The sequence below is a fragment of the Phalangium opilio genome, unplaced genomic scaffold, assembly GCF_054372755.1.
Source record: "Phalangium opilio isolate 3A_F unplaced genomic scaffold, DU_Popi_V2 ptg000369l_1, whole genome shotgun sequence".
Lineage (NCBI taxonomy): Eukaryota > Metazoa > Arthropoda > Arachnida > Opiliones > Phalangiidae > Phalangium > Phalangium opilio.
The window spans coordinates 848,406-864,082 of record NW_028324232.1 but is presented as its reverse complement, the minus strand read 5'-3'; the positions used below and the strand labels follow the sequence as shown (position 1 = coordinate 864,082).

General features: G+C 38.5%; 4 protein-coding genes and 1 pseudogene across 8 annotated transcripts in view; 2 read left to right on the top strand and 3 right to left on the bottom strand.

Annotated features, from left to right (window-relative positions):
* Positions 1-264: 264 nt before the first annotated feature.
* LOC149597193 (ufm1-specific protease 1-like) overlaps positions 265-15,677 on the top strand; it is a 27,004-nt gene continuing 11,591 nt past the window's right edge. The window contains exons 1-8 of one of the 5 annotated variants that reach the window (XR_016379306.1): positions 268-477; positions 543-617; positions 703-840; positions 946-1,048; positions 1,157-1,233; positions 1,336-1,485; positions 12,247-12,382; positions 13,640-14,303. Coding sequence is in view for 4 of the 5 variants with exons in the window: in XM_089861188.1 (XP_089717314.1) it covers positions 358-477; positions 543-617; positions 703-840; positions 946-1,048; positions 1,157-1,233; positions 1,336-1,473 (651 nt within the window). In the remaining variant the exon portion in view is untranslated. Of the gene's footprint in view, positions 478-542; positions 618-702; positions 841-945; positions 1,049-1,156; positions 1,234-1,335; positions 1,486-6,246; positions 6,497-12,246; positions 14,304-15,677 lie in introns of those variants that run through there. The other 4 variants (XM_089861188.1, XM_089861186.1, XM_089861185.1 and 1 more) reach the window with 4 other exon arrangements.
* LOC149597196 (uncharacterized) lies at positions 2,403-7,235 on the bottom strand (annotated as a pseudogene).
* LOC149597195 (ganglioside GM2 activator-like) lies at positions 8,081-9,180 on the bottom strand. The gene is made up of 4 exons (XM_089861189.1): positions 8,881-9,180; positions 8,593-8,812; positions 8,307-8,472; positions 8,081-8,221 (listed from the first exon to the last, which is right to left on the bottom strand). The coding sequence occupies exons 1-4, from the start codon at positions 9,041-9,043 to the stop codon at positions 8,129-8,131; spliced, it is 642 nt and encodes a 213-aa protein (XP_089717315.1). The 5' UTR covers positions 9,044-9,180; the 3' UTR covers positions 8,081-8,128.
* Positions 9,817-11,118, bottom strand: LOC149597194 (uncharacterized). The gene is made up of 3 exons (XM_089861102.1): positions 10,508-11,118; positions 10,074-10,446; positions 9,817-10,005 (listed from the first exon to the last, which is right to left on the bottom strand). Exons 1-3 carry the CDS (start codon positions 11,020-11,022, stop codon positions 9,817-9,819), a joined length of 1,077 nt encoding a protein of 358 aa, XP_089717228.1. The 5' UTR covers positions 11,023-11,118.
* The window catches only part of LOC149597192 (glucose dehydrogenase [FAD, quinone]-like), a 15,840-nt gene continuing 14,967 nt past the window's right edge, over positions 14,805-15,677 (top strand). Inside the window, exon 1 of the mRNA XM_089861179.1 lies at positions 14,805-15,508. Within this exon, the coding sequence (XP_089717305.1) occupies positions 15,373-15,508 (136 nt within the window). The 5' untranslated portion in view covers positions 14,805-15,372. The remainder of the gene's footprint in view (positions 15,509-15,677) is intronic.

The window sequence follows — 15,677 nt, the reverse complement described above, 5'->3', positions numbered from 1 at the left end:
CTAGTTCATTCCCGCCATTTTTGGCTTTTGCCAAAGCCAACTTGATCACGCGCTCAAGAAAGTTAAATGTTCTGTTTCTTTTATATTTCCATGGGAAAACTAGTCAATAAAATTTAGTACAGAATTCAGGGATTTATTTTGAGGTGTTAGGGTCGGGAACTTAGGGTTAATTAGGCCTAAATCTCGTAGTTTTTTTTAAAGAATAAATTTAGCCAGAGCCCACTCACTCACGCAAGCTCATGTAGCATATGACAGTTAGCAGACGACAGTTTCGGCGGCAATTTCGCCGGTTTTCAATTGAACTTTTCTTATATTTCTAATTATAAGTTCTATTTTAATTAATTACTATAGTTAATTATGAATTTACTTCGAAACGTCCATGAAGGATTGAAATCTCCCATTGAAAATGCTAGCCCTAATTTAGTTAAACGTGTCTATCTCTATTATCATTATAAATGTGATGCTTTCAATGATGTTGTGAGTCATTTAAACGTATTTAATTAAGATTGTAGTTAATTTAATTTAAATTAAATTAAATTCAGGGTTGGGGATGCGGGTATCGAACGCTACAGACATTATGTTCTTGGGTTAGACTGACTCAATTGAGTTGTCATAGGGTAATTTTATTTAAAGTTTAGTAATAATTAAATGTCATTAGAGTTAATTAGGATAATTATTATTAATTACGGTTAATGGAAAAAGGAAGCTAGAAACGTGCCTAGTATCCCTGAAATTCAAAAAGCCTTAGTTTTAATGGGAGATAAAGACGCCAGTTTTGAAAATTCACGGGAATGGATTGGATCTGTTGAAGTTGCGCTGTGTTTGGATTATTTTTATAATGTACGTGGAATATTTAATTATCATTTAATGTAACATTATCTAACCTAATCAGAAGAATTACGTCATTAATTCTAATGACAGTTATTTAATTTTTAAATATTATAGGTTCCTTGTAAAATAATTCACATTAAAAGTGGAAAAGATTTGCCAAATTATGCTGAAGTTATCAAAAATCATTTTGAAACGATTGGAGCTCCAATTATGATGGGTAATTAAATTATAATTAATTATTTTTTAATTAGTTAATTGATTAATTGATTTATTTGTTAAGAAATTAGTTTTCTAATTGTCATTTGTATGTTTTTTCTAATTTCAGGGGGTGATGTTGATGCCTCATCCAAAGGAATTCTGGGAATTTGTCAATCTGAGTCTGAATTATTTTTCCTTATTTTGGTAATTAATTTTGATTATTTTAATTTGGGGAAATTAATTATGAATTTTGTGACTTAATTGTTTGTTTGTTTGTTTTTTTTTGTTTTTTTTTAATTTGTTTAGGATCCTCATTATGTTGGTGGCACTCAGGATTCGTCAGAATTGGAAAGTAAAGGTTGGATTTCATGGAGGAATGCTGAAACATTCATGGATTCGTCCTTCTACAACTTGTGCTTGCCACAATTCAAATTTAATCCATGAAAAATTAAACAGGTTAGTGAAGTTTTAAACTTCCTACTCCCAATTTGGGATAATAAAGCTCATAAGCCAATTTATTAGGGAAAAATGTTAATTAATTTGGGAAAAATGATAATTAATTTGGGGAAAAATGATAATTAATTTGGGGAAAATTGATAATTAATTTGGGGAAAAAATGATAATTAATTGGGGAAAAAATGATAATTAATTCGGGAAAAGTGATAATTAATTCGGGAAAAATGATAATTAATTCGGGAAAAATGATAATTAATTCGGGAAAAATGATAATTAATTCGGGAACGTGATAATTAATTCGGGAAAATGATAATTAATTTGGGAAAGTGATAATTAATTTGGGGAAAATGTTAATTAATTCGGGAACGTGATAATTAATTCGGGAACGTGATAATAAATTCGGGAACGTGATAATTAATTCGGGAACGTGATAATTAATTCGGGAACGTGATAATTAATTCGGGAACGTGATAATTAATTCGGGAAAATGTTAATTAATTCGGGAACGTGATAATTAATTCGGGAACGTCATAATTAATTCGGGAAAAATGATAATTAATTCGGGAGCGTGGTAATTAATTCGGGAAAAATGATAATTAATTCGGGAGCGTGGTAATTAATTCGGGAAAATGATAATTAATTCGGGAACGTGATAATTAATTCCGGAACGTGATAATTAATTCGGGAAGATTATAATTAATTCGGGAAACAAAATACAAAACTCAAATTAATGTTGTCAACCAAAAATTTAATTTTTAATTTCTCTCTCAATTAAATTAAATTAAATATATTAAATTAAAATTAAAATCAACTAATATTTTTAATAGATAAATATCACTTCTATGACAATTAATTAATTAATTAATTAATAATTAACAAAAATTTAAATAAATTAAAAACAACAAAATTTGGCACATTTTAACAATTAACTTTTGACCAGTAAGTATATATTATATATTATATATTTTTCTCGTCTTGGGGTTGAGTATTGTGGGTGGCTTCTTGGGAGGCGGCGGCGGCGGCGCTGGTCGTGGCCCCCTGGGCGGTGGAGGAGGCGGCGGCGTTTAAGGGGGTTTTGGGGGGCAAGAACCCCTTCCATAGTTTATGAACCTCGTCGGGCAAATGTTGATGCCAACTCTTCAAATAATAACGCGTATATTTCCTCAATTGTTTAAATTTACAAAAAGTTGCGTCACCGTCCGACACTTGCTTCGTTTTGACCAGAAAACCATTTTGTTTAAAAGTGTCCTCCAATTTCTGTCGAATTATGGTTCTTTGACTAGGTTTCCTACGGGCTCTCGAACCGAACTGAACCGTTCTCCCCATCGCGATCTCTCGATTACTACCACTACCCCCCGCTGAATCGAACTGAATCGTTCTCCCCATCGCGTTACCCATTTCCGAACCACCTTTTTGTCCCTGTAATGATAGGGACATGAAACCCGGTGGTAATAGTTTCTGATTGGTTGTTGGGCCGCCGTATGACGTAGATGGTAAGGGACACTCTGATTTAATAAGGCGCGGACAATCGGTCCAATCATTTGGGTCGTAGATTCCGAGTTTCGTATCTTGGTGGTCCATTTCGACAGGGAAATTATCCTCGCGTTGCTGGCAGGATAAGTCCAAAGGCGCGTCTTCGTGTTTATCCACCATGCTCAAGTACTTATTGTAGGGAACTACCCTTCTGGTTGTAGTCGGTTTCCTCCTACGTTTCTTCCCATCCTCGGCCACCAATTCTTGTTTAACCTCAACGTCCTCTAAGTCGGAGTCGGGTAACATTTTACCGTATTCCAAGTATTGTTGTAAGACACTGGGTTTATTTGCGATGGTCTCTTCTTTCCTCGAATCCGATGTCACTTCCATTGGTTGAATCTCGCGCATGTGTGTCCCGCCCCCGTTTTCCCTATGAGGTTTGGGAGCTACCAGTAACTCCGGACCCGCGCCACCACTTGACCGACTTTCCTCCAGAACTTTAAAATTGGTTTTTATTGACGGGGGTGGTGGTTGGTTTCTGGGCATGGCTGGACTGTCACTGGAAAGTGACCAATTGGAGACCATGATTTGTTTGGTACCGTGTTCCTCGCGTAGTCGACATTCGGCGTGAACTTTCCAGACTTCCCCCGTCGGTGTCCCACTCCTTCGTCCTCCTGTCTCCGATGACGTTTTTTTGCCACCGTGTCCATTTTGAATGTCCTTGTTGGACCTAGGGAAGGAAATTCTATGGTCACTTGTCTCGCTTTGGGGTGAATAATATGAATTCATGACGTTACCTGTCCCGTCCTTCGTCTCTCTCGGACGTGATACTCTCCGATGGGATGAAGTTATGAAACTTGAGTCCCTTCCTCTGATTGCGTTTGTTAGCTTTCTTGTTGCCAGTCGTTGTCCCCGGTGGTGGTAGTCCGTTGTTGTTCTTGGTTTCTTGCACGGTACATCTGTGTTTGCGTAGAAAGGACGGTTTGACGCCGTAGCTGCGTCCTTGCAGAGGCGAGAAGACGCTGTAGAGATTTCCGTCAGAAATGTGAAAGAATTTTTGCGAGTATCCGAATGGTCCATCACCACCACCACCATCACCATCCTTACCTTCCCTGATTGTATAACATTTACCATTGACTCTCGTTTCACTGCCCCTTCACATTACCTAACTCTAGCTATAATACAATTACCAACCTATGAATAGCTACACTGCGCCTTTAGCGTGTCCCAATAAACTGAGCCGGTAATTAGGGGACCGAAGTACATGCAGTGGGACAATCAATCTCGAGTCCGAAAATGTAACCAATATGTCAGATTTTTCCAACCCTTCCACAAGGAACACGTCCCTAAATTGATTTTGAAGTGTTTTACCAATTACGTAAGAAGCTGACCATACCATTCTGACGGGTCATCCTTAAAACACTTGTAACAATATTAGGGGGGGTGTCCCATGCAATTGTACTTCGGTTGTAATATAATTACCCTTTTTGGTACACCCGGTTTAACCCTTGTAAAGTACTTATTCTTAATCCAAGAAATAAATTTAAACTAAGTTACGATAAATGACCTCTAATTTGACCTTGGGATCCTCTCCACCCAATTCCATTTAAGGAAAAACATTCGGGAATAGTGCCAAAGAAAAGATAGCCGCGTCCCACCCTGAAACAGAATCCAAAGTTTATAATAACTTACGTGTTTTGCTTATTGAGACCATTTTGCGTATCTTGCTGTTGGTGGTCAAGTTGGTGGTTAAGAATGCTGACGGACCCGGCGGCGGCAGCGGGGGGATGTTGACATTCTTGCTCGTTTATAAACGTCATGATATTGTTGCAACTGGTACTCGTTTGTGGTTTCTGTTGTTGTTGTTGTTGCTGGTAATCCTTACCAAGGAACATCACAAACAAATGGTGTCCGCGTCTGTCCCAATTTTACCTCATTCTAAAGATATTAATTCAATTATTTCCGTAAACTCCAGTAGCGAAATATTAGCTAGTCTTAGTTGGTTGGGTACGTCGTGGCGTGTCTGTCTGTGTCTGTTAAGAGATGAATTTGGCTTTGCGTGTGCTGTGTGTTTGCGTGTGTTGGGCCAATCTGCTGGCATAAGTACTATCGTCACTAGCTGAGAGAGAGAACCGACTTTTTACAGAAATAGCTTGTCTTAATTTGGCAAAGTTTCTACCCCCGGACCCTCCTTCGCCTGAGAAGGAAATCATCTCCCAAAGACAGAAGAAGAGAAACGCGAGAAATAATTTTGCCTTTAAACGCCCCTTCCCCCGAAATAAACTTTGATCTAATTTAACCTAAATATAGTATAATTTATAAAGGTCACGTGTTACATAACTATAACTATAGTTATAGTGTTGTCGATCCCTGATACGTTTAAATGTGTGAAGGTGCCTTAAGCCAGCGAGCCATAGAGAGAGAGAGAGAGATCTCGAATTCCTCCCTCTTATGGTAAAGAAGAAATTCCCTCTCCTTGCATCCGGGATCGGGATGATATGATGCCGCCAATTGCTCTTGAGCTTCTTTTTCTTTCCCCCATCACCTTTTTGGCGCGAAACGCATCTTCTTCTTCCTCGTGCCTGCTCCCGCGTAAAACTTAATGCGCGTGCTCTCTCGCGCTCTCTGTCACGTGGTCGACTTTTAAAAAGACTTAGATTTCGACAAATAAGGTTATAAGATCTTTTTTTACTAGGCTACCGCATCGGAATATTTTAAAAATAGGTTTTTGGAAAACTTGAGATTATTTCTCTCGGTATTCAGTTTTATTTGCCAGGAGTTTACAGCGTTAATTAAAGGGATGATGTATTAAATTAATTATGTCTATAATGGGTCCGTCTTCTCTTTGAATAAAGAGTGTTTATATTGAATACCCCGTTAGGTTAGCTTCCCTTTGAATAAAGAGAGTTTATTTTGAATCAATACCCTGTAAGGTTAGCTTCCCTTTGAATAAAGAGTGTTTATATTGAATACCCCGTAAGGTTAGCTTCCCTTTGAATAAATAGTGTTTTTATTGAATACCCCGTAAGGTTAGCTTCCCTTTGTTTGTTAAATGAATATAAATATAAAACTTTACTTACCAAATTCGATTGCGGTGTAATTATTGAGTTTAAATTCATTTTAAAGTACTTAATTAATCAAATTTAATTTAATTGGTGGATAATCGTGGCTCGTTTGAACCGCGTTGAATTTGGCAATAAGGCTGTTTGCCAAAGAGATCTGTCTCTCCGCAAGCCCACGAACAAATTCCTAGTTTATTTTTTCAAGCTACCTTTTTTTCCCTTTTAGGGTAATAATAATTGGCCCACCCTACCTCCGCAAACATTTTTATTTCACGTGTGGGCCCGAACAGAGCTAGCAGACGACATTTTACACTGCCTACCCCCTTTATAAAATATATATCTTTCCCTCCAAGGCGCTCAAATATTATAATTCACGACCATCATTTTGTATTTGTACGGGTTAAGTTTCAAAAATTATGCTTAAAAAACGAAACGAATTTGAATTTCTTTTTTGAATTCATTATTTTTATTATATTATATTTTAAATTCCAATTTTATATATTTTAAATATAAATATAAATTTAATTACAATTTACATTTGAAACTTGGGTCTCTTTTATTTGGGATATTCTTTCCGAATCGTATGAAGGTTTCGGCTTCGGGTCCTTCGGGTTCTTTTCGGGCCATGATAATCCAGGGCTCCCTTATTGGTTCCCGTTCTTCCGGGCAAGGTTGGGCGTTGTCCCATCGGATTATTTTGGGTCCCACGACCACGGGACCGGCGATTGGTGGTCCGTTTACCCGACGGCGTTTGCGTCCAAATCTGATAAAGTTTTCACCGGCTTTTTTCTGCTGTTGGGATGAAGGGTCGTTGTTTACTTCGTTTGTTGTGATACGCTGATCTTCGAAATCCATCAATCTCGGGTTCGTCGTTGGTGGTTTCGAATTCAGGTCTTGGGCTAAAACTTTTCGTTTTCGGGGTTTAAATTAGTTGCATTGCAAATGCTTTCACAATGAATTCGGGAATTTTGGTATAAAATTGGTCAGGGATTTTCAATTCCTTACGATATGGAAGCGAGTATACTTACTGGCTTTGTTCTTCAACATATCTCCCAAAATCAGGTTTAAAATGTCCGTAAATACTTTTGGTTTTCTGTCGACGCCTATTTCCTTGGCTACTCGCGACTGTCCAGAGTCTCTCATGCCCCTGTTGACCAGATCATCCTCGTAAACCGAATAATCCAAGTTCTTTTCTAAAACCATGGGTGGTACCATCCCCATCCCCCCTGGCCCCCCACTAATTAGTATCATTAACAAAATTAAATCCAGAAAATTCATTTTTAAATCTTAAAATACTTGAAACTATGGCTCTAAACGATACACGGCCACACCACGCATACTCTGGATAAAATGATGGTCCGGGAGCTCGGAACCTACCTTTATATAGCGGAGGTATCTGTAGAATTATTAAGTATATGACGCATCTCGCTTCAAAAGCTCAATATTGTTAAAACTAAGGCGTTCCGGTAAACCCAATAAGTTGGTAACGGTAGGAAAGCCCATTCTCTGTAGAATTTACAAGCGAAAACACTAGGGCATCGTTCATTGGCTAGAAACTTTTATAGTGGAATCAGATTTTGGTCAGACGTATAGTATAGTACCAAAAGGTTATTGTTTATCGTGCAGGCCTTCCAAGGCTGCTTTTCTCTTCATTACCTTAGTGCTCTAGAATGCATTCGGCTAAGGATATGTTTTAGGTTATTGTTTGGGCCCCGGGAGACGAGTAGTCCATCAGAAAAATTGGACATAAATAAGGAATATGGTGGTAGAATGATGTCTTAAGTACTTTTGACAGCGTACTTCTTTTTTCGCCGTTAAAAGTTACCTACCTACTTGTTATCTCATGGGGAATCAGTATAGATTCTAACCTAAGATAACCGGAAGTCTGTTGCATGGTGCTGGTGCTGGTCAGATGTCCATTTAGGGATTATTGGCCCCGAAAAATATTTACCATCAATCATAGACCTAATATCCGAGTTACTTAAGTGGTACGCCCGCTTATCTTTTTAGTACTAGATGGGTTAATTTAAGGTTAAAGGTTATAGTAAATTCAAAAGATAAACGGTGGTCAAATCGAACAAATTTTATTAATAAAAATAATGCGCATTTTATTCTTCTTTCTTGAGGACACGGACAGTGTATTTGGCGCATGCCAATTGTTGCTCGCCACTGCTCATGATAACTTCCCCGTAATAGTCGCCCTAATGTTCATTAAGTTAATTAGTTAATTAGTTAATTAAGTAGTTTAATGTTGTTTGAAAAAGAAAATAATTAATTCAAACTTACAACTGCCAGTCTAACTAGAGTGTCGCTAAGATGGGGGATCTTAACATTGGCGTCGTTGACTTGGTACCGTCCTTTAGTGAATGGACAAGTACAGGGTTGACTAGCCGGAAGTAATTTGCATATTTCGTCTTTCATTAATTCTGCCAGACTGCAGAAACTGTACTCGCTGTAAATTAAATTAATCAATTTTTTAAAATTGAACTGAACTGAACTCTAGTTTACTTTCTTTTATGAACTTGAGAGGGATTACCGCGGAAAGTTTTAAAAGTAATTAAGTTAAACCAACCATGATCCGAATGTCCTCATACACGGAATTCTAAGGTCAATTTTGTTCCCGAAAAGTTCGACTGGTTTATAAATCTTCAATTGAATCTTGCTATCCAGGGGAATATCGGTGTCAAAGGTCACGTCCAAAGAGAACCGTAATTCGGCGTTTAACCTAACAGGGTCCGGTCGAACCTTAACTTTGTTAAGTCGGACAGTATCGTTACCAGACTCATTGTCATCTAAGAATTAAAAAAAAAATTAATTTGAAATTTAATTTTTAAATACAAGTAGGCGAGGCTTATATTACCACACGTGCTATATGTAAATAGTGGTCCATTAGTGTCGGGAACTGCTGGTGGGGTTTCGGTCGTGGTCAGCGTCGCCAGTTCGTCATCTTCAGCCTCGGTTGTTTGCGCCCAACAATTTGCACCGAATAACAAAAATAAGAATGTATAACTGACCACAAACATTTTTTAAAAAAAGGCTTAAGAATATCCTGGAATTTTTTTGGGTTTATTTTAAAGCTAGCTTGGTAGACAGCGCGTACTTCTGACTCCAGGCTGACAAATATCGTATCTGTGATTTGAAATTTGTAAAGAAATCCAAACTTGAAATTGATACCGATTATTTTTATCGTATTTAAATATTTAACGGATTATTTGTTTTAAAAATATATAGATTGTCCTCAATCATTGTTTTATTTGAATTTGAAATGGTCTCCTGACACTTAATATCAAATACTCGTAATGTTTAATAGGGTGAAAGATCACGCGCTGCCATTAGCCTATTACCCGTGTTTCAATCGGAGTTTGCCCCAATATCTAAAAGTATAAGTTAAAGCCTGTCCCTTTTATAAGTAAGCAATTTGCGCGTGGACCCGTAACCCCCAAAGCACGCGCTTTCGAATCTCGAGCTGTTTAAATATTAAAATGGAAACCTTGAATCAGTTTTGAAATAAAAGACAATGCGCATTGGCAAGTTTAAAATAAACTTATTATTTATAAATTATAATTATATTATATTAATTTCAAAGATATATCGAATCGGAGGTCATTTGAAAAGTATTATATTTTTATTTCAATGAAATATACGAATGATAGGTACGGAAAAATTTACATAAATGAATAATTAGCAATTAAAGGACTTAATTTAACTCGTTAATACAATTGATGGTCAACGAAGAAATATCTATATTATTTTTTGAAAGTGGGTAGGGTAGGGGTGAGACCAGACTTAATTTATTTTAATGTTTGTTGGGCGGTTTTCTGGACATAAGTCGCCTTCTTCTGCCGACCAATTCGTCGCCTTTTCTCCATATTGCGCAGCCGCACGAGCCACGTATGGCGATGACGCTCCAGCCAATGTCCCCGCTGACCGTGATGACTTTCCCGTATGTCCAGACAAAGTTCTCTTTGCAACGGGAATTCCAAAGCTATAAAGAGAAACTTAATTTTAATCTTAATTACTTAACGGGAATGGGTTGGACACGGTGGTACTTACGTTTTTATTGATTCCTCGGCATTCAATCAACGTCCTGGAGGAATAGTAAGCGGAATGGACATTGTCCATGGCTTCGATGGCCGAAGAAGCGCAATACGTCTCGAAAAAGTACTGATTGACCACTGTTCCGTTAACGGGGATTCGTTGAAGGACGGTCAACCGGTTCCCGTAAGGGTCCAGGGCTTCCGAACGAGCCACCCAATCGCTAACGCTTGGACAGACATCGTGAGCCACTTCCGGTCCGCTGAAATAATCGGACCATCGACTTCCGTCCCGACGCGATCCCTGTTCGGTGTCTTCCTGAAGGGAAGCGTCCGTCTCGTGGGGAAGCTCGTCCGGTTCCGGGAAATAACTGTTCCTCTTGGACAGACTTCTAAATAAGATAAACAAACCCATGTCAATGCATCTCGATACAAAGTATTAGTCGGTGGTACCTTTTAGACTTGATCCTTTGTCGGGAAAGGGAATCCTTGGTGATTAGTCGATAGAGCGCGGCTTGATGATTGGCCGTGGTAAAGTTGTTGACCCAATTGGGCTCGGATGGCATCAAGACGGGAAAAGAATGGTCGGAATTGAGCTGGGGTAAAGCCGTCGGTTTCCTAGGCGAAAATCGCACCAATCCCAAACGAACTGGAACCTTTAGTTGTCGATACTTGGTTCTAAATCTCGGGTCACTCTTGGACGGCGAATATTCCTCTTCGCTTTGTCGCCAACCGAACTCGTTCTTATTCCTAAACTTGTTATTTTCGGTTGGTTCCTGAATGGGGTTGCCTCCGGAGGACTTCCATAGGGCCCTTAACCGTGACAGAAACGTCTCGGCTTCTTCCACGACGTCATTCGAGGTCCGCGAGGCGCTGATGACGCTCAGGAGGATTAGGCACGTCGCCATCTTGACGAAAGCGTAGTTTGAGCGATGATTAACGCCGCCGATTTTGCCGGACAATAGCATGACGAACAATGATTTCCACGTTGCTGCCAAATGGAATTAAGTCAAATCTAATCTCGAATGACGCCTTGTAGTTTCAATTTTAAAAGATACGTTAATACTTACTCGACGACGGTATAGTCCCAACAATTATTTAATTAACAACGCCGTTAATGAGGGAGGCTCTTTCAACTCGCGATTTGACTATCCGTTTTCGACACCAAACTCGCGTCGAAATGATCTCGAAGAAAGAAAATCATTTCTTCAAAGGAAGGAAGCGGGATTAAAATGAAGAAATTGAAATCGCGTCGGCCCACTCGCCCTACAATCGCCGTTTAAGAAATGCTCTTGTTGAAACGGCAGCGACTGCGGTCAGCCTTTGACCAAAAGGCCCAGAGGATTCGGGAGAGCCGATTACGAAACGGAAAATGATCCCCGAGTGATATTATTTCTCTAGAATCGTTCACGTGCATAGGCGGTGGTGGTGACCCACGGTGTGTGTGTCCAGGGAAGAGGGGGGGGGGGTTAAAGGGGAGGCCAGAGGAAACGGCCAGCGACTACTTATTTCTTTCTGTTTTTTGCGGTGTCCCCACCCCGGATAATGGCATAATTACAAGGGTTAAGTTAGTTACTCTACGCGCGAGAAATCTTCGTTAATCGAATTGGAAGTAGTACAGTTAAAGGCAGGACCTATGAGAAACTCTCCCTGGTACTTACAGCCTTGTCCCTATTGTTTTCAATTAGACTGATAATAGTAGCACGAGGTTTTTCACGAGACATTATTTAATACGCGCGAGAAATCTTCGTTAATCGAATTGGAAGTAGTACAGATAAAGGCGGGGCCTTTGAGGAATTCTGCGGGTACTTACAGCCTTGTCTCTATTGTTTTCGAAAAGATGATATTAATAGCACGTGGTTTTTCACGAGAAAATATTACATACACGCGCGCGCGAGAAGTTACGTTGTGGGTGGAGCGTGTTTTGGCGCGTGATATGACCATAGTGAAACTCGGGCGTAGTAATGGCAGTACATTATCTTTGTACGTATTAAAATCTACGGGGAAAATAACACCGAGTGCCGTTAGTCTATTATTAGTAATGTTTTTGGGAAATTTGTCGTAAAATAGTAATATAATATTTTTACAAAATCTTCTTCGGATTGAAATATTACAATTTCTTTTTTTTTCTTTGTTGCCGTCTGGGATTAATTATAACAATACTTTTTTCTATATTTTTATTCGGAATTTAGAAATATCGGGGAGGCGGAGTTTTACCAATGGTCGAAAGTAGTCCGCACCGGGGGCGTTGGGTCACTTTACGGAATGGTCAATTGTCGTGCCCGAAAGAATTTCCAGCTTGGACTAAAACGCTAATTGCGGGTTGTGGTAATTAGCTTTTTGTATTACGTGCCTACAAGAACCACCGTTGTTGCCCTTCCTTTTTCTAAGAATAGAAATTAAATTGTAGCCCCCCCTCCCTCAAAATTAAGTGGTCCTATACTATTTTGGGAGCACAACCCTTCCCTCCCCCCCCCCGGGTCCCACCTTAGTTTAATAAAGATGTCAAAAGTTTGGTCTTTAGGCTTAAACACCGCAAAGATTAATTGAGTCAAAAGCGTGGTGGCGTTAGAAGTTCGTAATTTGAAGTATTTGTAGGCGGGGTTACGTAAGGAAGGTAACTTGACCCGGTCATTTCCTACGCTGGCCGAGACTCCCACTTACTTAATAGAATTACGCCATAAAAATCGGCTGTATTAACTCGAGGGGAGGGTGAGATAACCTTTGACCCTTGGACTAAACCGTTCTTAGCTTTATTTCAATGAGAAGAAATAATATTCTTCGGAACGAAGGTATAATAAAGTACCATCTCGTTTTCAGCATCAAAAGCGATTAAGTTTCATTTGTCCGGAAATATTTCCATTATTTCTCTTATACTACATATCAACGCGAACTATTTTACAAAGTGCAACCGATAAAACACCCTATTTAAGGCCTTTTAAACGGTCTAAGTATCTAAGAACGAACTACCTCGAAGTTAGTAATCGTGTCACGTTCCCTTTAATGTATCGCGTGCTCGAACAGCACGCGCTATATTTAAAGTGAAAGTGAACGCTGATTCTATTCGTATTCGAATCTATGAAGTTTTCAAGGTGTAATTGAGCGTTTCACCACACCTTTTCCTTTAACGTTAGTTTTCACGATTTCGAAGCACGTGAATTCCGGTTCCGGCGCGATTACTCTTGGGGGGTCGGCTAATTGCTATCGTATTACAGTTTGTTTAGCCCTTTCCGCTCACCAGGGAGCTAATTTTAGATTCGATATTACGACATAATTAAAGATAATTGGAGGGACGTGACGCTGTTGTATCGTATTATACTCTCACCCGTTTCACCCTCACTTTAAATTTGAAGTCAGGGTGCGAACTTTTAAAGTGTTTGTTTATTGTTTGTTTATTTATTTTTACACCCTTTGAAAGTGATATATATTATTTAAATATAGACGGAACAATTAGAGTAATTAGGCTGTGACGTCAACGCCCAATTTATTTATTTATTTATCTATTTAATTTATACGGGTATAATAGAATTTATGATCTGCCCAAGGGAGAAATTTTTCAGCTGTTGAAAATAAGAACTTTTTTAGATTTAGGAAGTGGTGCTCGCGCATACGTCATGCTGGTAATCCCTCATTCCATATACTCGCTTCCTGAAACTTAAATTGCGGATGATGTGTAATTTACACCTACGAACCTTTAAAATTAAAACTATGTTATAAAATGTCGTTTACACTTTAATTTTGTATTTAAAACACGTCACTAATGTCACTTACACTTTAATATTGTATTTAAAACATGACATTAGTGTCGCCTGCACTTTATATTTATAATAAAACGTACCTAACTTGTGTCGCTTACTCTTTAAATTTATAATAAACACACGTCACTATAGTGTCACTTACTCTTTAAATTTATAATAAAACCACTACTGTCATTTTCACTTTAAATTTATAATAAAAACCACTAGTGTCACTTACTCTTTAAATTTATAATAAAAACCACCTCACTAGTGTCGCTTACACTTTAAATTTATAATAAAACACACCTCATTTGTGTCAATTACTCTTTAAATTTAAATTAAAACCACTAGGGTCAATTACAAAATTAATTTATTCAGAATAAGAAAACAGTCCACGCGACAACAACGAACAATTAAACAAACAAGATCCTGGTGCCGCAAGCTGACACTTTAAAATAAATTAAAACAAACCCCTATTAAATTATTTAAAATAAAACCATAAAAATTAAAAATCCTTGTGTTTTATATTATATTATTTGAATTTTAATAAACGTTACGTAAAAATGTAACAAAACTGGAGTCATTACATCACCAAGGGAAAATGGCCAGATTTTTACGTGAAAAAATCCAAAAAAAAAATTCCCTATAATAAAACGCATAGTCCGATCATAGTATACAACAACCAAAGAAGTGAATCAAGTATTTCTTATTCTTTTTTATCGGCGTGTATTTGAGACTGAGAGAGACTCGTTTCATCTTAGGGATGAATTTTTTTCGGGGGCATTGAATCTTGGTTGGTGGAGGGTAAATAAAATTCTTCACGGAAGTAGAGCGCGCCAAACGTCACGTGACCACCCCCAAAATGCTGCTGGTAACCCCTATAACGGCGGCTGGTTCCTACCCGCCTGCCTGCTACAACCATCCAAAACCCACCAAAAATAAAAAAATAAAAAACCTATTCGGGGAAAAATAATTTCTTAAAAAATAATTCGGTCGTGGAGTAGTTTCTTACTCTTAGTTAACGGACTGTCGTACGGTACAGGCAAGCAAGCTCTCGTCGTCAACACTGGGTCCTATAGTGACGCTTCTTGTTGTAGTAGTAACCCGGGACTCCCAAAAAATTTGCAACGGTCATAAAAGTAAAACCCCCGTCCGTGTGCACTTAGTGATTGAGTGACATCACACTAAGTTGGTGATTTTTTTTCGGTAAAAACTTCACTTGAAAGAGTTTTTTGTGACGTCCGCGGACCCCATTTTAGCGACCCCAGGGGGCTTTCCCATTGAATACAATTGTAGCCATCAAGATAAGAGGTTTTTTTAGACCCTTACAGGGGTCGAAGGTTAGAGGGCGGGATCTTATAAAAATGACTCTGTCGCTTCGTCCCGTTCTTCAAAAGTACTTCGACGATTTCTTCATTCGCAGTTGAAACGTTTGGCGTTGGTCAACGGTGGTAGATTGGGTTGGTGAATCTGTGATCGGCTTCTCAACTTAGTTTAGTATTAGAAGGACCATTTGTTAAATTATTATAGTTAACTATTACTATTATTTAACCGTCGGTGCGCGAGTTCTTAATATTTATTATGGTGTCCGCGGCTTCGTTAATTTCGGCTGTGCCGGCTTTATTGCCTTTGAGTGTCTTGCTTTATTTTACCGGACTCGAGTATGGATTGCCTTTGACCAAGGACCACTTTGATTCAGTTTACGATTACATTATTGGTGAGTTCAATTTTTTATTATCGTTAATTATCTATTTAGTAATTAGATGCCATTATTAATTGTCCGTATTAACAGTTAATTCAATCACTTAAACGTTGACGATAAATAGGCCTATTTTAGTCTGGCCTAATAAAAATAGATCAATTATAGGTAGGGAAATTTTGCTTCT